We start from the raw sequence: 20,355 nt of genomic DNA on the forward strand, positions 1-20,355 counted from the left end.
CTGTCATGATAATCAATGCTGAATATCTCTTGAACTTGACATCTTCTACCTTTCCCAACTGTACTAGTTATTTCTTGTCAGGGGTCCTGGGCTACTGCGGTATCTTCCTGACCGGTCTCCTTGAGTCCAGTCTGCTTCCTTCTTCAACACTTTTATATGCATAAAATAGCTAAGCTATGTATCTGCTTAGCAATCCTTTAATGGTGCCCCACACATGTTAAGATAAAACCTGTCCCATCAAGTGCCTTCTGGGCTGACTGAATCTTCTTTTGTGTTTTCTCTTGCCACTCCACCCATTCTTATCCAATCCTGCTCTGCTGCTTTAGCCAAAAGAAACTACCTGCCTTTCACCTGTGTCTTCTCTCCCTGATACACCCTCCTATCCTTTCTCCAATTGGCTACCTCTTACTCATCCCTCAAGGCTGCACAAAGGGTGAGTCACATTCCCTACTCTTTCTGTCAGATGCCCCTTCCTAAGTTCCAATAATATCCAACCCAGATGTTTATATATTGTAGACTTATCAGCAGTATTTTCATCATTCTAGATTTATCTCTCTTACCACACAGTAAGTGACTTGAAGTCTACAGTGATATCTTTGTTTCAGTCCCTAAGTGCCAGGAAATAGGTGCTGCTTAATAAATATTAGGAATTCACTTATGTAAATTGATGAATTCATTACTAAGCAAGGGTGATGTAAAATTGTAGTCACTAGATCTTTCATCGATTACCTTATCTAGATATATGTCTTCCTAGAAACTGCTAATTAATTTGCACAGTAAATGTAAGGATGAAGTAGTGCTTCAGAGTCTAGCACAATGTCCCATGAATGGTAGATACCCAAAAATGCTTATTGAACAGATAAATGTGTTTATATCTTTATTAAGTTTTCTGTTCTCTTATTTATACTGACTTAAAGCACTTCACTTAAATGACTTATTTACTAAAATGTGACAGTATATTTTAATTTTTAAAAATAAAATTTTCAACAGGTCTTCTTGTCCTCACATGTCCATAGTCAACAATGAACATAATTGCCACTGAAATTAATAAAATGTCCATATCCATTGAATTTTTAAACTATTTTCCCACTGTTAATATGGACCTAGAAGAACATCCTTATTGTCTAGAATTATTTACATGTTTCACCCAAATCAGTAATTTGTTCCTTATCTCTGTCCATTTTAACTATAAGATTAGGATGACTTTTCTTCTTTTTCTCTGAGTGACTGACTTTCCCATCTCTCACATAATTTATATATTTGTATCACTGCTTTTGTTACATTTCCTCTGGAACTCAAGGTAATACATAGTTTGTATTGTATATATGATTGCATCATAAGTGTGCAAACTAATCAATAATGTTTATTTATTTTAAAGGGTCAAAAGGGAGATAATGGAAGACAGGGAATTCCAGGGCAACAGGTATTTTTTGGTTTTCTTCTGATAAAAAATGAAACAACAAGTCACATAACTGGACAATGTTGAGAGAGGATTACTTGCAAATAAAAATAGGTGGGGAGAAGGATAAGTATAACATACATTCTAAGCGTATAAGGTTGAATGTGTAGGTAGTGTGGCGATAATGAGTTTCTTTAATTATTTGTTTTATATTTTCACTTTCTCATAATGATAGCATTGGTGGCTCTGAATTTTGTTTTTTAATGTATCTTAGCAAACAACTGAAGGTAGAAAATTCCACCCATTTCTTAGGGGTAGTTATTGGCCAGAGAGAGCCAGTCACACGATGACAGCTTGTTCATACCTGCTGGTTTGTCTTGCTTTTCTTCTTGAAAATCAGTTGGGGCCATATGTAGTGGATAAATGTACTTTTTTCCCTTTAGTTTGTTCAGAGAGACAATTTACTGCTCTGGAGATATATTAAAATGCTATCTTGAGAGACAGTGTTGTAGAACAGACACACACAGTAAGATGGCTTTGCTTATCTCTTGACTAAACCCTTCTCGTTAGGTGGTATTTCAGTGAGATTGCCATGTGACTGTAAGTTCAGTCAGAGCCAAAGTGGATGGACAAAGGCATAAAGGAGATTGGTCCTTAGGTAGCATGTTTGCTGCTGTGTTGCTTGTAGCTGCAGAATGCTGGACATGGTTCCAACTTCGTCAGGTCTGAAAGGGCAAGCTGGATATGTGAGTCCTCTCAATGGGGTGAACCTCTTTCTCTGAGGGTGAGTGGGAGAAAGATTCTGCAATTATACCAACTCTGGAGATAGTGGGATAAAACTGGGTGGTGATGTCTCCAAGGACAGGGGTCTCTGTGTCCCTTAGTTGGAGGAATCTGAGAGACCATTGGGAAGAGTGTAAGCATAGGGCCCCAAGGTTATCTGCAATATGGGATGGAAGGTGAGTGCCAGGTATTAAGAAGAATTGAGAATTTAGAAGCTAACAATAAAAGTAAAAGCAAAAGTAACCAAGAGGAGGAATGATTGGAATTGCCTCAGTACAATTATGTTCAATAAAATATCTTTCAGTTTTCTTGATCCTCCACTTGACTCAGACCCACCTGATGACACAAACAACTCCATCCCTATTCCCCAACCTGGCAACACAGATCAACTCTTTGAGTTTCCTTAACTTAATCACAAAATATCTATAAACCGCTGTTCCCGTAGGACCTTCGCCCCTTCATCCATTTAACCTCCACAGCCCAGACCTTTTATCAAAAAAGGTTACTCACAATAACTCTCAGAAAAGAAGGATATTTCCTTTAGAATTTGAACTCACAACTTAGCTAGCTTACTGGCGTATGGATCACTCTTTCTCTAAGGTTTCACTAACTTTTTCACTTCTCAAGGAAAAGAGTGTGTCTGCTCTCCTAAGGCAGGATTTGGGTTCGCTAGAAAGCTTCTGCCCTCGATTGATTGGAAGCCACATTTCTCACCACCAGGAGCTTAACCTACATGGAGTACCCAGGGCCAGAGCAGCTGTTGCTTTTCAGCGGCTGAAGAGTCATCCAAACTCTTCATGTAAACACAATCTTAATTACCTGTCACTCTACCAAGCACAGCACATGTTTTTTTTTGGCCCTCGTTTTGTGAATGGAATCAAAGTGGATATTTCTCTCACGGAATTGTCTTAATGAGTTCTCAGGTGACAGCTGTTTTTAGTTTTAGCTGTAATTCAATTCCCATATTGAGAACTTAACTATTTCGTCTCCCTTCTTATGTTGGGACTAGTTGTTGGATTGTATCTTGTAAGGATCACTCCTGCATTTCTTCAGAAACAAAAATCAAGTATGGCCATACAAAGTTTGTTTTACTTACTAAAAGATTCGTATACAAAAACTAAATATTTGATGTTTTATGAGTTTTATCTAATTCTTTCCTTTGTCTAATTTGGACGCCATATTTGAGGAGCCTGAACATGAATCAAAAGATATACCCCAACTCAGACTTTATTGTGTGCAACATTATACATTAAATTTCGTATTAAATTTCAGAACACTGATTTTTTATTTTAAAGTTGAATAATGAAAACCTACCTGTTATGAAAGTTTTATCTTTTTACTTGAGTGAATATTGGGAGATTTCTGAGCCCAGGTGTACATTGAATTTCAAAAATGGAAAATGTTAATACCTTTCCTGAGAGTTTTTTTCCTGTATAATATACCACTGAAATAAATATGGAAAAGAGGAATGGGAAAGACTTTAATGGAGCTATCCAGATGTAGCTAGTAATTATAGTTGAATGGGCTTCATGCATGAGCTCCCCAGTGTTTATATCACTGTGAAAAAATACCATCTTTTACATGATATTGCTTCTCTGGTCTCTTAATTACTGGCAGTGAATGGTTTAAGCACAGGACAGCTGGGGGTTTTCTCTCTTGCTAGTCACTTTTAATGGTCAATAGCACCCAATCAAAATTTAATTTTAAGAACATAAACTTGGGAAAATAGATGATTTATCTTAATTACTGAATACAAGAATAAATATACCTAATATTTAATCTGATTTGAGTTTTGATTTTTATTAAAATGGTGATATATTTTAAATTCAGTAGAATCCCATTCTTACCTATGTGGTTCAACGTGCAGCATTTGAAAATATTCATATCTAAGAAGGAAACTGTTAAGCAAATTAAAATTTTTATATTATTCGGTTAACATATTTCCTAGTCATTAGCCTTCTCTAAAAGGCAAAAAGCGTCTCCTTTATGTGTAATTCTGTCACTAATGTTATCGGTATTTTCCAAATTGAAATTTTAAATTTGATTAAGTATGTGGTAAAATGTGGATGCCGTGTTACAGTACTGTAGCTTGCACATTTATTATAGTTTTTTTCCTATTAATTTTCAAAGGGAATTCAAGGCCATCATGGTGCAAAAGGAGAGGTATGTTTCTTCATATATTATGCTCTCTTGCTCTCGTTCTTCAGTCCTTTTTGCTTGGGTTTCAATACTATATAAATCTAGCTTTTGAGTAAAAACCAGAAAACGAAATGTTTTTCATCTTCTTCAGTGGAAGTTCCCAATTAGCAGTTTTCAGAATATGTACATTTATACTGAATTTGATATGAAATGTGAATTGTCACTATTATTGGTTTTTCTGCCAGACTTGGAGCTGAATTTTTTCTCCATATTTTTGAATAAAGAATATTGTGCATTTCTGTATCTGTCGGACTCACTAAAATGCAAGCTCCTTGTGAATAGGACTGTGTTATGACCATTGTGATATCTCTGGCAGTGTACATATTACCTATGTAATATACTCAATCAGTAGTGGATGTTTGTAGGTCTGGCTGATTGGATGGATGGATAAATGACAGTTTAATATGATATGAAATTTCCCTTCTGGTCAATGACAATATTTCCAGCTAGTCCTTACGTAGCTTACATATGTATACATTCATATTCACATCCTTAAGGAGTTTCATGATGGAATTATACCTTCTGAAATATTTAAGTAGAACTTGTAAACATTTCTTTTGCTTTTAGAGAGGTGAAAAGGGAGATCCTGGTGTCCGAGGTGCCATTGGATCAAAAGGAGAATCTGGGGTGGATGGCTTGATGGGACCTGCAGGTCCTAAGGGGCAACCTGGGGACCCAGGTCCTCAGGGACCCCCAGGTTTGGATGGGAAGCCCGTATGTATTCTGCTTCTTCCAGAGTTATTATATTTTCATTGATTTTTGCTCATGTTCTTTATATGCATGTCATAACCCCTAATACTTTGATGTAGGGAAGAGAGTTTTCAGAACAATTTATTCGACAAGTTTGCATGGATGTAATAAGAGGTAAGTATCAAATACAGCATTTTAATCACTTTTTTCAAATTACAAAAGTAATACAAATTCTTAGGACAAATTGTAGAGGATATAAGTGAGGTGAAGAATAAAACAGATAACATTTATAAGCCTCATCTACTTTTCTTCAACTAGTATCTTTATAAAGATTTATCATATATAATCTTTTATAATCTTTTTATTAAAGAAATTTATTATTTGTCATTATTAGAATTTTCTTTTGTAGCATATTTTTTGATAATTTAGTTCATCAATATGAATATCTATAATTCCACCAATTTCTTTTGGGGGCACTTTTACTTTTTCTCCTATTTTAAGCAATTTCTGTAATTAAATGACTGCGTAGAGCAATGAATATTTCCATAGTCACACTCCTAGAAGTCAAATTATTGACCAAGAAATATGCACATATTCAGTGCTCATAGTTGTTTTCTCTGTAAACTGAAAAAAAAAAAAAGAAATATAATTAACACCAACTCACCATTTAAACATAAAGGATGGGGTTTCTTTGTTTTTAAAAGCCCAGCTACCAGTCTTACTTCAGAGTGGAAGAATTAGAAGTTGTGATCATTGCCAGTCCCAACATGGCTCCCCGGGTATTCCTGGGCCACCTGGTCCTGTAGGACCAGAGGGTCCCCGAGGATTACCTGGTTTGCCAGGAAGAGATGGTGTTCCTGGATTAATGGGTGTCCCTGGACGTCCAGGTGTCAGAGGATTAAAAGGTATGCAGTTAGTTTGAACAAGAAAATGAATTTTAAAAAGTTATTTTTTAAAAAAATTCATATCCTATATCCATTTAATAGTCAAGAAATAACTTTGTTTTCATGATAAAAAAATCTGTAAATGCTCAAGTCTTTACATAATTTGCCAACTGAATTAAAGAGAAATTATTTTATTTTTTAATGCAATATTCTCAAATAGAGAAGTCAAATTTATGAACACATGAAGTTACAAATTAGAAAATGTTGCCAATGTACTGAGAAATGTTGCTTGAGTCTAGAAAAGTTTTTAAATGGAAAATCATGGATGCCATTTCCTTTGTTTTGACTTTGGTAACTTTCTGCACTGTTACCTTACTCATTTTTTTCTATTATAGGAAAATATAAGTTTTGCAATAAAACTTCCTAACAGCCCACAATTTCTCCTTGCCTTTGAAAGTTTATATGAAATGTTGATTAATAATTCTTTCATTTTTGTTTAATAGTATATAAACAATTTAGATGTTTCATAAAGTAATTTTTAAAAAACTATGATTAACACAAAGGGCTAATAATCCCAAACCATTTTCTTTTCTAAATATTTGATTCCCATTAAGTTTTGCAACTAAACCACTGATCATTTTAGAAATTATTGCTTCAAAAATTGTTATCCATTAGTAAGAAAAAATAGATGGCAAGCTGGTTTTTAAAAGACATTTTTCTTTCATGTGTATATTAACAGCTTTGAAAGAAACAGTCTAGAAGGCAGTGATTTTAAGTAAACTTACTCAGATGTTTGACACCCTGCAGGCCTACCAGGAAGAAATGGGGAAAAAGGGAGCCAAGGGTTTGGGCATCCTGGAGAACAAGGTCCTCCTGGTCCCCCGGGTGAGAATTGCTACCTGCTCATAAGTGTTGCTGCTCATTTTGCTTTAAGAAAAGTCACCATAGATCTATGTGAAATAAATTGAAACCAAGACATCCGTTTTCTTTTTTGAGTGATTCACATTTAACACACTGAAGTAGAACTTCTAGAATATTTTTCATATATTACCCTCAGTTTATGAATCCTTCAATATTATCTCTTGCTTATCATTTGGTTTAATATCTATTCCTTAGAAGAGTTCTAGAATCGTTTGTCACCCCTGCTTATCTGGTGCATAACACTGTTTAGTCTTTATGACCCTCAGAGAAGCAGAGAAATGCTGAAGTGGTTAAGTAATCTGCTAGCTGTGCTATTTAACTCTGTCATGTCTCAGTTTCCTCACTGGTAAGATGGTGATGATAATGTTATCTCCATCATAACATTATTGGGAGATTAAATAGTTTCTATATGTAGCTTTCAGAACAATGCAGGACAATCACAGTTATGTTTTCAAATAAATGTTTGCTATGATTAGATGTTATTAAGAGGCTTTGGAGTTGATCAAATGAGTTAATACTTGTTTATGTAAAATACTTTGAACAATACTTACAGTTGCAGTTAAGTGCTAAATAGATGTTTATTAGTAGTAGTAGCAGGGAATAGAGGAGTAAGAAGAGGCCCAAACCACTGTGCTCCTTCCCAAAATCTGAATATTTTGTTTTTGTTATTTTGAATCAACTTTAAAAGGCCAGTATCCTAAGCTAGCTTTTGTTTCCTCAAGCATGCTAATTGAACTAATCAGGCTATGTTGGACAAATTAGGGCTTTCATACGTATGTGTATTGATGACTATTATACTAAAATAAGAATAATGCATTTAGATATGGAAACTAAAAATATGTATAATAGAAACAGTCATTTATTTGTTGTAAATATGGCACAAAAATGACTCAGCTTTGGCTTATATATCACCTGTCAATTTATAATAATATTGGTAAAAGATAGGCTGAAAGGAAGAAATAAGATTGGACCGTACACAAAATGGAATATTATAATGTTAACTAAATGTTTTAATCAGTAGCATGGTTGCTATGTTAATATAGCTAGTTTTCAAAAAGTACCGATAACTTTTGGATGCCTCTTTTCAAAGCAGAAGACATGTAGAATTTTCAAGAAAATGCCTCTACTTTATAATTAGTACAAATATATAAAATATTCAAGAGGTTTTTCCTTTTTCAGTTTAAGTTTCTTCCTGAATCAGCTATTTCACTATAAAAAACTAAAGTTCTCTGTTTACATCTTGCCAATGTCCCATTTTAGGTCCAGAGGGCCCTCCTGGAATAAGCAAAGAAGGTCCTCCAGGAGACCCAGGTCTCCCTGGCAAAGACGGAGATCATGGAAAACCTGGAATCCAAGGGCAACCAGGCCCCCCAGGCATCTGCGACCCATCACTATGTTTTAGTGTAATTGCTGGAAGAGATCCATTCAGGAAAGGACCAAACTATTAGTATCTGATGCCTCATTCAGCAGCCTCGGCATGGTGCTTTTTCTGTGGTCTTTTGCATCTCAGGAAGATAACCAACAGTAATCCCTTGAAAAGAAACTTAAGTACCTCGGTGTTTTTATTTTTTTTTCTTATAGGAAAAAATATAAAAAGTCACATATACTGATTTTAAAGGCTCCTCAGTCATTTGGAGCCCTTGGATTAGCAGCATTAATTAAATCTCAAGGGTTTCTTATAAAGTCCATTTATGTTAATCAAAGTTGAATATAAAAATCCACCATTGCCTGTTAGCCAGTCAGTTTTAGTCACTGTGAAGTATTTCACATTCAGCCTCCATTCAGTAGAGATTTGAGTTTGATTTCATGTCTATGTGACTTTCATGTTTCATATCTCATAGCTCATGCTACTACAAATAAGCCAAAACATGTATCTGGTCATTGGAAGTAAGATCAGGGCTGATATTCACCTGGGATAGACAGTATTGGTGAACTACTCATTTACTACAGTGTCTCTGCCTTGATAAAGGGCAGTGAATTGCCTCTTGTTCAGTGTTATGAATAGCACCTCTGAATAAGATTAGTGTGTTTCTCAATTCATGTCAAATTCTAAAATTAGATTAATGGTGGTGTAAGAGTATTAATTACTTTGGGAACTGTCAAAATTAACATTAAAAACGTTTGACACAAAAAGTTTCATTGTACATTCGAAGAAAATGTAAGTTCAGAAGTACTAAAAGCTGTATTTTATACTTGTTGATTAATCAGAATGTTTGTTGTATGCCTTCATTTTCCATTTCACTGCTATGTGTATGTCCATATATGTTAATTTTCATTGTAGCAAAGCTAATGGAAATAAACGCTCTAGTTGAAAGAAAAGGAAAACTCCTAAAGTCCTAGAATGTCTTGTTATTTTTAGCTGACTGTAAAATATTATGAACAGTCTTTGTGTATTGTTCTTAATGCTTTTGTAAGAAACAGAATTTGAAATATTTCTTCCTTGTCATGCTCAAAATTTTGTTACATGCTTGTTATTCAGAGTATAATAAAACGTGTACAGGCCTGATTACAATGTCTTTTTTTATAACTAATTTTAACTGATTGTTGAGTATGGTATGTATATTATATGGTCACTTATTCAATGGATATAATTTATTAAATCATTCACTCTATTCTTAAAAAATGTGTTCACCTGAAATAAGAAATTACAAATTGAATTGGTGTGCTGCACACCTGAACAGTTGCAACACTTACTTCCTAGCACAGTCATGGCTGTTGCCCAAAGTTTAACTTTATTGTCATGCAAATTCTATTATTTTGATGAGGACTTTGGAGGAGACTAAAATTCATGATGTTTAGTGGCTGAATGAGCATAAGGCTTGTTTTGATGTTTTATCTCCAGTAAAGCCCCAGGTATCTGCTTAAGCCAACAAACCTATTACCCCTGCTTTAATGATGGCATTTGCTTCTAAAAGCTGGTAAAGAAGCAGAATAAAGCCATTGGTATCATTGATTTATTCATCCAACAGTACTCACCACATGGATAGGTTTTGTGCCTGGCATACAACGGCAATATGGTTAGAATTTGGCCTGAGGGAACACGTGTATAATGAGACACAGGAAAGTAAACAGGTGATTGCAATACATTAATTCTAAGAAAGGAGAAAATGGGCAATTGAAATGTAAAAGATGATGTTATGGACTGAATCGTATGCCCCCAATTCATATATGGAAGCCCTTACCCCCAGTGTGACTATATTTGAATATAGAGCTTTCAGGAGGTAACCAAGATAAATGAGGTCATAAGGGTGGAGTCCAAATCCCATAGAATTGGTGACTTTATAAGAAGAGGAAGATGTTGCTCTCCCCTACTACCCTCCCTCCCGTCATTTCCTTCATCTACCTCATGGCCTTCCAGCTCTCACACCCAGGGAAGACTATGTGAGTACATTGTGAAAGGTGACTCTGCAACCTGGAAGAAGGACCTCACCAGAACCCGACTATACTGGCACCCTAATTTCGAACTTCCAGCCTTCAGAACTGTATGAACAAAAATTTCTGTTGCTTAAGCCAGCAAGTCAATGATATTTTGTTATGACATTTCAAGCAGAGTAATGCAGATTATAGTAGGCTAGGAGGTATTGGCATAACTAAGTCATGTAAAGATAATGAAAATGAGCAAAGGGTGGAGGGTTAGAAAAAGCATGAAGAATTCCAGGAACAACAAAATCTATGGAATATAAACTATATTTACTTTCAGTATTTCTGCTTTAAAATTTGGCATCTCAAGATGAAATATTTCCATAATTTAGCATGGCATATGTTGTGTCATAGTTTTGCCTTGGAGAAACTTAAGACTAACTCATAACACATTGATTTTCAAGGATGAATAGGTGAATAATCTTGCTCTGCAAGTACATTTTTTGGAGAATAACTATGTTATGTGCTCAGCACCATGTTATATGCAAGGCCTTTTAGTGTGGTTGCTGGGAGCATGGCTTCTGTCCTGAGATTTCCTGCATTCAAAGTCCTACGTTTTGTTTCCAGAATATTTATTTACATCTTTGTGCTTAAATTCTCTCATATGATAAGTTGGGGATATTAATAATACTTACCTCATAGTATTAAAAAGATTAAATGAGACAAAACAAAAGAAATTCATCAGTGAAATCAAGTCATACAATTTACCAGAACTCTACAGAAAATATGGGGTTACCAAATCCTTTTTTTTTTTTTGAGACAGAGTTTCACTCTTGTTGCCCAGGCTGGAGTGCAATGGCGCGATCTCGGCTCACTGCAACCTCTACTTCCGGGTTTAAGTGATTCTCCTGCCTCAGCCTGTGGAGTAGCTGGGATTACAGACATGTGCTACCATGCCTGGCTGATTTTGTTTTTTTAGTAGAGATGGGTTTCTCCATGTTGGTCAGGCTGGTCTTGAATTCCTGACCTCAGGTGATCTGCTCGCCTCGGCGTCCCAAAGTGCTGGGATGACAGACATGAGCTATCACGCCCAGCCTTTTTTTTTCTTTGAGATAAAACCTTGCTCTGTCGCCCAGGCGGGAGTGCAGTGGCGCGATCTCGGCTCACTGCAACCTCCGCTTTCTGGATTCAGGTGACTCTCCTGCCTCAGCCTCCCTAGTAGCTGGGATTACAGACACCCACCACCATGCCTGGCTGAGTTTTGTATTTTTAGTAGAGACGGGGTTTCACCATGTTGGCCTCAAGTGATCCGTCTGACCGTGGCCTCCCAGAGCGTTGGGATTATAGGCATGAGTCACCGCACCCAGCTAAGGTTACCAAAATTTTTTTAAAGTACTAAAATCATTTTATATGCGTGTAACTGATACTGAATAAAGCCGATCTGACTCATTGGTATTCATCCTGAATGTCAATTCTGAATGAAACTCTCAGTCTTAGGGGTAAAAATCATTCTCAGTAAAGGCTGTCTTTGCATGATTTCAACGATTTTCCTCTAAAATGTAAAGTATGGACAATTGAGGGCAAAAAAAAAAAAAAACCCCTAGGGTTTATAGTCTTGTGGTACTATACTTTGTTTCTGGTACTTAGAACTTTGCTAGGTGCTTGATTTAATTTTTATCACGAAGAGATTTTCAATTGGAATTGAGCTGGTAGAACTTAATGAGAACTCGTCCTTTGATCCCCAGTAGAGGGCAGCAACACACACCCCCCCCACACACCCACACACTATGATAATTTTTTCTTCATTATATTAATCTTATGAGTCTTATAAGTTATCACTATATATCTTTAGCCTGAACATTTTCTCATTTTTTAAAGTATGGCTAGATTTATTTTCTTACAACTTAATTATTCCAAAGAAGAAGAAAAAGTTTTCATAAGTTGAATACCTAAATCACAATTAATGAAGCCATTTATATTTTAATGTGTTGCCTATCTGCTTTACCTTTGTATAGTTCCATCTGTTAAAGTCCTCAGCTAGGAGGTCTGGTTAATTCTTCTGATTGATAACATTATCACCAAAGGCAAGGTTTGAAGCTCATTCCTGGTAGTCTTAAATTACAGATCTGGCCTATTGGCTATGCCTTACCTTGGGGAAGCAGAAACTTGCTCTTTTTATCTAGAGATTGCAATTAATAGTCAAAGGACATGCCACCATAATCCAGGCACAATAGGTTGTATGAAATAACACAAAAAGTTAGCACCTCTGTGCCTAAAGCACCGAGAGCCTCATCTTTGAGGACTGGGAAACAGAATGGGGAGCACAGAGCGACACCTCAGATTCAGAGTCACTTCTGTAGTTTTAAGGTGAAACACCAGAAATCAACTCATAGTTTAAATTTAGCTGCAAAGATTTATCTTTGGAATATGTTAACCAAAGTTCTATTTTGCCCCAATAACACATTTGAAATAAGGAACATAAATGATAACCCACTGTGTTATTCCTGGGTTATGCCTTCTCAAAAGAAGGTTTTCACAAAGAAATTTTAAAGATTCCAAAATTCTCATATTAATATCTGTTTTAACTTACTTTAAATTCAGGGGTGCCTGTACAGGTTTGTTACGTAGATAAACTTGTGTCATGCGGGTTTGTCGTACAGATTATTTCATCACCCAGGTATTAAGTCTAGTACCTATTAGTTATTTTTCCTGATCTTCTCCCTCCTCCCAACCTCCACCCTCCACCCTCCACCTTCCACCTTCCAATAAGCCCCAGTGTGTATTGTTCCCCTCCATGTGTCTATGCGTTCTCATCATTTAGCTCCCTCTCATTATAAGTGAGAACATGCAGTATTTGATTTTCTGTTCCTGGGTTAGTTTGCTAAGGATAATAGCCTCCAGCTCCATCCAACCCTGCAAAGAACATGATTTCGCTGGTGAGATTGTGAAGAAAAACGAATGTTTACACACTGTTGCTCAGAATGTAAATTAGTTCAGTGTGGAAGACAATATGATGATTTCTCAAAGACCTAAAACCAAAAATACCATTCGACCTAGCAATCCCATTACTGGGTATATACCCAAAGAAATATAAACTCTTCTATTATAAAGATGCATGCACACATTATATTCATTACAGCACTATTCACAATAACAAATACATGGGATCAACCTAAATGTCCATCAATGATAGATTGGATGAAGAAAATGTGGTACATATACACCATGGAATACTATGCAGCCATATTGATATCTTAACTAAAAATGATAACCCGAAATAGCTGACTGTAGGATCATTTTGAAGAAGGCAAGAACTGACATGCAGCGCACGTGTTTTTCCATTGTGTCCCCTGTTCAGTTGCTACTTCAAAATATTTAAAAATCAAATTTAGAAAGTGTCTATTGCTGTGATTGATATTCAAAGAATCATTAAGACATACATTATTTTGGGGAAACAAAGGCAAAAAGAATCCTGTGACATGTGATCTTGATAAACTTGATAACTTCCCTGAATTTGTTTAATTAAGCAAGGGTTTAAATTATTATGTTTTCCAACACTGGCTGTACATTAGAAGCGCCTAGGGAGCTTCGAAAAAATACCCTTGCTTGTGCCCCACCCAGAAGTTCTAGTGTAACTGGATTGGCTTCCAGGCGGGGGAAACAGCTTGTATAAAGGCCTTGAGCCTGAGAAAATAGCTCAATGGGAGGGAAAGTAATTCTACATTTTGGGATTTCAGGAAACTGAAATGATGGTAGAGAGAGGTAAAAGATAAGGGTAGAGATACTGGGAGTAGGAAAAGGGATGAAGAGGGAAGGAAGAGATATCAAAATTCTTGCAAATTTTGAGGAGGAAGTAGCATGAAGAGATTTGCATTTGAAATAGATCACTCTGGCCGCAGAAAAAACACAGTAGTCCCTCCTTATTTGAGTGGGTTATGTTCCAAGACCCCCAGTGGATGCCTGAAACCACATACAGCACTAAATCCTATATACACTGTTTTTCCAGAAAGTACATACCTAAGATAAAATTTAATTTATAAATTAGGTACAGTAAGAGATTAACAATAGCCCATAATAAAATAGAACACTTATAACAAATACTCTAATAAAAGTTATGTGACTGTGGTCTCTCTTACACACACACACTCACACATAATATTGTATTGCATGTAAAATTTTCCATCCAAGTGAGAGGTGACAACTTGCTAGCAGCCCTCGCTCACTTTTGGCGCCTCCTAGGCCTCGGTGTCCGCTCTGGCCATGCCTGAGGAGCCCTTCAGTCCCCGCCGCTGCGCTATGAGGGCCCCTCTGGGGCTGGCCGAGGCCGCAGCCGGCTCCCTTTGCTCGCGCGGAAGTGTGAAGCGAGAGTTCCAGGTGAGCACGGACTTGGCAAGCCCCGCACTCCGCGCGGCCCCCCGGCACCTGCTGGCTTGATCAGAGGCTGAATACTGTGCGTGGACCACCGTTCCCTCTTTGCGGAATCGCTGGTCATGATAGCAAGTCTCTGTCTCTTTCTCACTTCCTCTCTTTTCCTCTTGATTGTCTGGGATGAGCTCCCTCTGGGCTGCCGGAGTGCCTGGGCTAGGTGCAGCAAAGTCCAGCCGGGAGTGTCAGTGAGAGGTGAGGCTGGCTGGGCTTCTGGGAGGGGTGGGGACTTGGAGAATTTTTCTGTCTAGCAAAAGGATTGTAAATGCACCAATCAGCATTCTGTGTCTAGTTAAAGGTTTGTAAACACACCAATCAGTGCTCTGTGTCTAGCTAATCTGGTGGGAACTTGGAGAACTTTTGTGTCTAGCTAAAGGATTGTAAATGCACCAATCAGTGCTCTGTGTCTGGCTAAAGGTTTGTAAATGCACCAGTTAGCACTCTGTCAGAACGGACCAATCAGCCCTCTGCAAAATGGGCCAATCAGCTCTCTGTAAAATGGACCAATCAACTGTCTGTAAAATGGACCAATCAACTGTCTGTAAAATGGACCAATCAGCAGGATGTGGGTGGGGCCAAATAAGGGAATAAAAGTAGGCCACCCAAGCTAGTCGTGGAAACTGGCTTTGCTTCCTTCAGGTGGAGTGGGAGCTGTGTTCTTTATGCCTTTTATCATAAAAGTCTTGCTGCTGTTCACTTTTTGGGTCCATTATGAGCTGTAACACTGGCGACGAAGGTTCGCTCCTGAGGCCAGCGAGACCACAGAACCCACCTGGAGGGGTGAATAATTCCGGACGCACCATCTTTATGGACTGTAATCTGTAGCTTCATTCCTGAAGTCAGCCAGACCGCAAACTCACCAGAAGGAAGAAACTCGGGACACACCATCTTTAAGAACTGTAATACCGCGAGGGTTTAGGGGCTTCATTCTTGTAGTCAGCGAGACCAAGAACCCACCAATTCTGGACACACAAGGTTGGTGGTGGGTAACTGAAACTTTGACAGCTGAAACTGGATGTAAGGGGATGACTGCTGATGAAACCGAGCAAGAGTGCAAGCAAAGAAGCTAATTAAAAGTCATATCAGTGATACTGAGGATGATGGCGAAAGTAAGAGTATGAGAGAAGCAGAGGGTTTAGGAAAAAAACCATCAATTTATTAGTTTTACCATAATCATGGTGTCACGGAGGGCTGCCAGGGCACATTGCCTTCAGGAGACTAAAACACAGGGTCAGCCTAGCACCAGACCTTGGCTACAGGAGGGTGGCCAGGGACACACCACAGGCGGAGACGTGACAGGCACACAGCACCCTCAGTGACTTGAGGAAGTTGGAGGATTTACCATTCAATAGTGTGAAATAAATGCCTGAACAAAATGTTTAGGCTTCGGATCTTGTTGGACATAGAATAAGCTTGTTTGCAGGAATAAAGGCCTCAACTTGGGGACCTCTTGAAATGTTGGCAGGGTCAGAGTGAGGACTGTGGTCTGAAATGTGAATGCGGAAATACTTCTTTCAACTTCAGCTGGGACAAAATGCACCAGTCTGTTTTTTTGACTCTACCTCTGATAGTGACCAGAAGTCTCCACTTCCAAATCTTACACACAACAAGGTTTTACTGATGACAACAGTGAAATTTATCTGTTTTTCTCTGATGCTTAAGGATTCAGGAGAGGATTTTGCTGGTGTTGGGATCTTTTTGGAACATCTAATGGCTAAAGTGCAGTGGCCTGTGTCAAAACTACAGGTGTAAGAATGTGATGAATGAGCTTTGTTTTTTATGACATAACACTACAGTAAAATGAACTATATTGGATGAGGAAATGAAAGTCTATGTAATGGGTGTCATTTTGGATGGAAAGTCTCTGTTAATCCAATTAGCTGTATGATAAAAGGATACACTTTGGTCTGCCCCAGAACATGTGCAGTTGGCCTAAATTCTAGGAAGAAACGCCAGAGCCCTTCAACCAGAATTGGTAAGTAGAAGCTTTTGGAGTCATATCCTAGCAATTGTTTTAGTGGTTGCCTGGAAGAATGCAAAATGTAATTTAGATGTGATTTTCCTTGCCTTAAGGATGAAGCAGTGAGATTAAAGGAGTTATGGAGTCGAGGAGAAAATGAGGATCTGTGTGTTTGGGGTGAATTTAGAGGAAAATCTGTTTGAAACTGATTTTTCCATCTGTGACCTCTCCCAGGGATTTTGTATTAAGAAATACATTTAATAACTCATCCTAAATGAGAAGTTAAGAAGTGATAGAAACTAAGAAAATCAGTAGTATTAGATGTAATTACAGAAATGCTTGTCAAAGATTTATTGTCTCAAGGTTCATTAAACTTTTCTATTAGAAAGAATTCACTGGACAATTGAGCTTTGAGGATTGCTCAGTGTTTTGAAAAAGAAAAGGATTTTTTCACAATTGGGGGGCAAAAAGGAGAAGGGGGAAGCTTGTTTGGTATGAAGTGACTCACTAGAAAGTACATCCTCAAGGTTAACTTGGAGAGGCTTAACCCTAGTTAAGTAATAGACTTCAGATATTATTAGAAAGAAATGAGTGGGAACATACAGTAGTGATTGGTGCTTGTATGGTTTTCATGACAGCAGTGAACTTACATGTATTCAAAGATGAATTTCCTTATGCTCACATAATAAAAGAGAAATAGAGTCCATATTTCCCTATGTTTTATTTCCATAGTTATGAGTCCAAGGAAACAAAGGGCCTAGTTAAAAAAAAAAAAATTGAGAGAATAGTGGAGAGTAAGGAGCAGCGTGCAATGGCTGAAGATGACTTTTATCACAGATCTTGTGAGTTAACTTTTCATTTTTAGCTGCAAAGTTTTAAGGTTAATTAGTATTTTGTTTCTACCAAAGAGTAATGTGGAAGAAAGAGAAAATATTTGGTTAAAGATGGTGGTTGCTGTGGATAAAAGGAAAGAATGTTAACCAAGCAAACATTTTCTAAAAATTTTCTTTAAAAGTTTAGAAATATCTAAAATTATTTCCCATTTAGCTGAAGGAGGATTATCAGGATGCCTGTAATCCTAGGATGGTGCTGAGTTCTTCTGATAATAACATATTTAATTCCACTTAAGACAACCAACTTTTCAGCTTCTCTAAATTTAAATTAAGTGACAGCAGCTATTCTGGCTTTCATTTAACTGACAAGGACTCTCTCACACCTTGTGCAGACTTGGCAAGTGGGGAAGATCTCGTTATAGGAATAAGTAGCACCCACGTAGGAAAGAGGGGAAAAAGATAGCTGGCGCTGATGAGTTTTACGCCACATCATACTGTGATTCTGTTGTTCATTTTAAGGCAAACTAGTAAAATTTTAGAGGCATAAACTCACATAGGAAATGATCACTATCTCCAATAACACCAAGAGTAAAAGAGATGAATGTTATTGCCTGTCCCCATGAAATGTTAATGGGCCCTTGCAGGTTTTAAGAGTCCTAAGAGACTGGAGGAAAAGAAATTAGTGTTGCGCTCTCTAAAGGAGAACAGTTACATTAGGAAACCACAAGCGAGACACAACAGCTGCTGTTGATTCAGTGATTTCAAAAACATTCCACCTTCAGTCTTCACAGCTTGCTTAGGAGTAGGTAATGTTTTCATTTCATAAAGGAAAACACTGAGCTTCACACTAATAAGCAGTGATAAATCTAGAACGCAAACTCAGATCTGCCAGGCTCCTAAGCTCCTGTTTTCAGTTTTACTGTAACTAAAGTGTGTTCTCTCTCTAGTTCCAGTTGCAATACAATACTTAGTTGGCAATTGGAGGCCAATGAATTATTCCATCACTGTGTTGAGGAGAATTTTTCACTGCACTGAATTTTTTTCTATCTTTTGGAATGTTATTTGCAGGTTTCATTCCGAGTGACTATTCCAGGTCATTTTTTGGACCTCTCCCAGGTGTTCTTACTAATATCCTATATAGTGCCCCATGATAACATTTGTTTTTAATCCTATATTGCAATTGTTCTTCGTCGCCCATCCCTATGAGACAGTGAGCTTGTTAAGGGCAAGCCTCATGCAGTGTTGAAAAATATGTTTTGAAGTACACCTTTTGCCAAGGTTGATTTGAAATTCTTTTTGAACCATATTTGTTAGTATAAAGATCACATAAAGGAGAATTATGATGATGCCTGTAGTGCTAGGATGTGGGTGAATTAATAGAGTAAAATTCTTAGACGAGTAGCTGGAACATAACTACCTAATAATGTTTAGCTGTTATTGTTACCTATTACTACAATTTTCTGATGATTGGCTTATTCTATTAGGTTCCCCCAGTAATGTGAAGAACACAAAATGGGAACCAGAAGTTATTTAACATCCCAAGTTTGGGACAGACTTTCTAGCATTTCCTAGCTGTGTGGCCTTGAAATTAGTTGCGATAAGCATCCGTATTTGAAAGGGAATAGTTGTGATAAACCAAACTAGTTGTGATAAGCGTCACGTTTGAAACGCAATAGCAATAATATCTCGGGATTTTTTTCAAATGGTGATAACTAAAAATACGTAACAGGTGTTCAACACACAGTAGTAGGCTGTTATATGATTACCAGTGGAGACAGCGGCTTTACATTAGCCTCTATATTGTTCTTTGTGGCTAATTGCATACATATTGAAACAAATTTGAGACAGTTTTCAGATCTCATCTCTTCGATCCTAAACGTCTCTGTAGTCCTCCATATAACAGAATTAATGCAGTCTCCTCACAGAATGTCCTACCATCTGTGAATGTAGAAAGCAGAATTCAGTATTTTCACTCTTGCTACTTAAATGCTGTTGTCACTGTTGATAGCACCACTATTACCCTAGATTAGCCAGGGAACTTTTTTTTTTTTTTTTTTTTTTTTTTTTGAGATGGAGTTTCACTCTTGTTTCCCAGGCTGGAGTGCAATGGTGCGATCTTGGCTCAAGGCAACCTCTGCCTCCCAGGTTCAAGTGATTCTCCTGCCTCAGCCTCCCGAGTAGCTGGAATTACAGGTGCACAGCACCACACACGGCTTATTTCTTGTATTTTTAGTAGAGACTGGGTTTCACTATGCTGGCCAGGCTGGTCTAGAACTCCTGATCTCAGGTGATCCACTCGCCTCAGGCTCCCAAAGTTCTGGGATTACAGGCATGAGCCACTGCGCCCGGCCCACTGCTTTCTTTGTACAGTGACTGAACAGGCTGCCTGCCATCTAGGTGTGGCTTCTGTGTTCACTCTTGGCAGGGCCACAACTAGTTGCTCTGTTTCTCTGCTTCCTGATTGCCACAACTTGTTGTTCTGTTCCTGTGCTTCCTGAAATATGTGACAACTTTTTTTTTCCTGAATAAATCTATCCAACTTAATTAGGATTGTTTAGAATCAGGCCTCACTGTTGCTGAGAATTGCAGCTAACTGCAAATTTTTAGGACATTTTGGGGTATACTTTGTAAGTTACTATTCCTATTTCGTGTAGTAACTCATTAACTCATAACTTCATAGAGAAAAATGTAAGTATTTGCTGCTTCTGTGATTTTGGAGAAAAAAAAGATTTGTATTACAACAATGAAACTTACTACATCTGTATAAAAAGTGTTCAAACTTTTTTCCATTTTAAAATTTGTGCAAAACAATAAGCAATGTGGTGTCTCTTCTGTTAATATTGCAAAACCCTATATTACTTTATAGGAAATGGGAAAATATGGCTTTAAATTTTAAGCACT

At 37.5% G+C, this 20,355-nt stretch overlaps 1 protein-coding gene across 1 annotated transcript in view; it reads left to right on the top strand.

The window, feature by feature from the left end:
- The window catches only part of COL21A1 (collagen, type XXI, alpha 1), a 203,013-nt gene extending 193,631 nt beyond the window's left edge, over positions 1 to 9,382 (top strand). Inside the window, exons 26-32 of the mRNA XM_011960186.1 lie at positions 1,379 to 1,423; positions 4,313 to 4,345; positions 4,949 to 5,095; positions 5,191 to 5,245; positions 5,776 to 5,976; positions 6,763 to 6,840; positions 8,137 to 9,382. Coding sequence (XP_011815576.1) covers positions 1,379 to 1,423; positions 4,313 to 4,345; positions 4,949 to 5,095; positions 5,191 to 5,245; positions 5,776 to 5,976; positions 6,763 to 6,840; positions 8,137 to 8,324 — 747 coding nt within the window. The 3' untranslated portion in view covers positions 8,325 to 9,382. The remainder of the gene's footprint in view (positions 1 to 1,378; positions 1,424 to 4,312; positions 4,346 to 4,948; positions 5,096 to 5,190; positions 5,246 to 5,775; positions 5,977 to 6,762; positions 6,841 to 8,136) is intronic.
- The last annotated feature ends 10,973 nt before the right edge of the window (positions 9,383 to 20,355 follow it).

This window comes from Colobus angolensis, unplaced genomic scaffold (genome assembly GCF_000951035.1).
Source record: "Colobus angolensis palliatus isolate OR3802 unplaced genomic scaffold, Cang.pa_1.0 Scaffold51, whole genome shotgun sequence".
Classification (NCBI taxonomy): Eukaryota; Metazoa; Chordata; class Mammalia; order Primates; family Cercopithecidae; genus Colobus; species Colobus angolensis.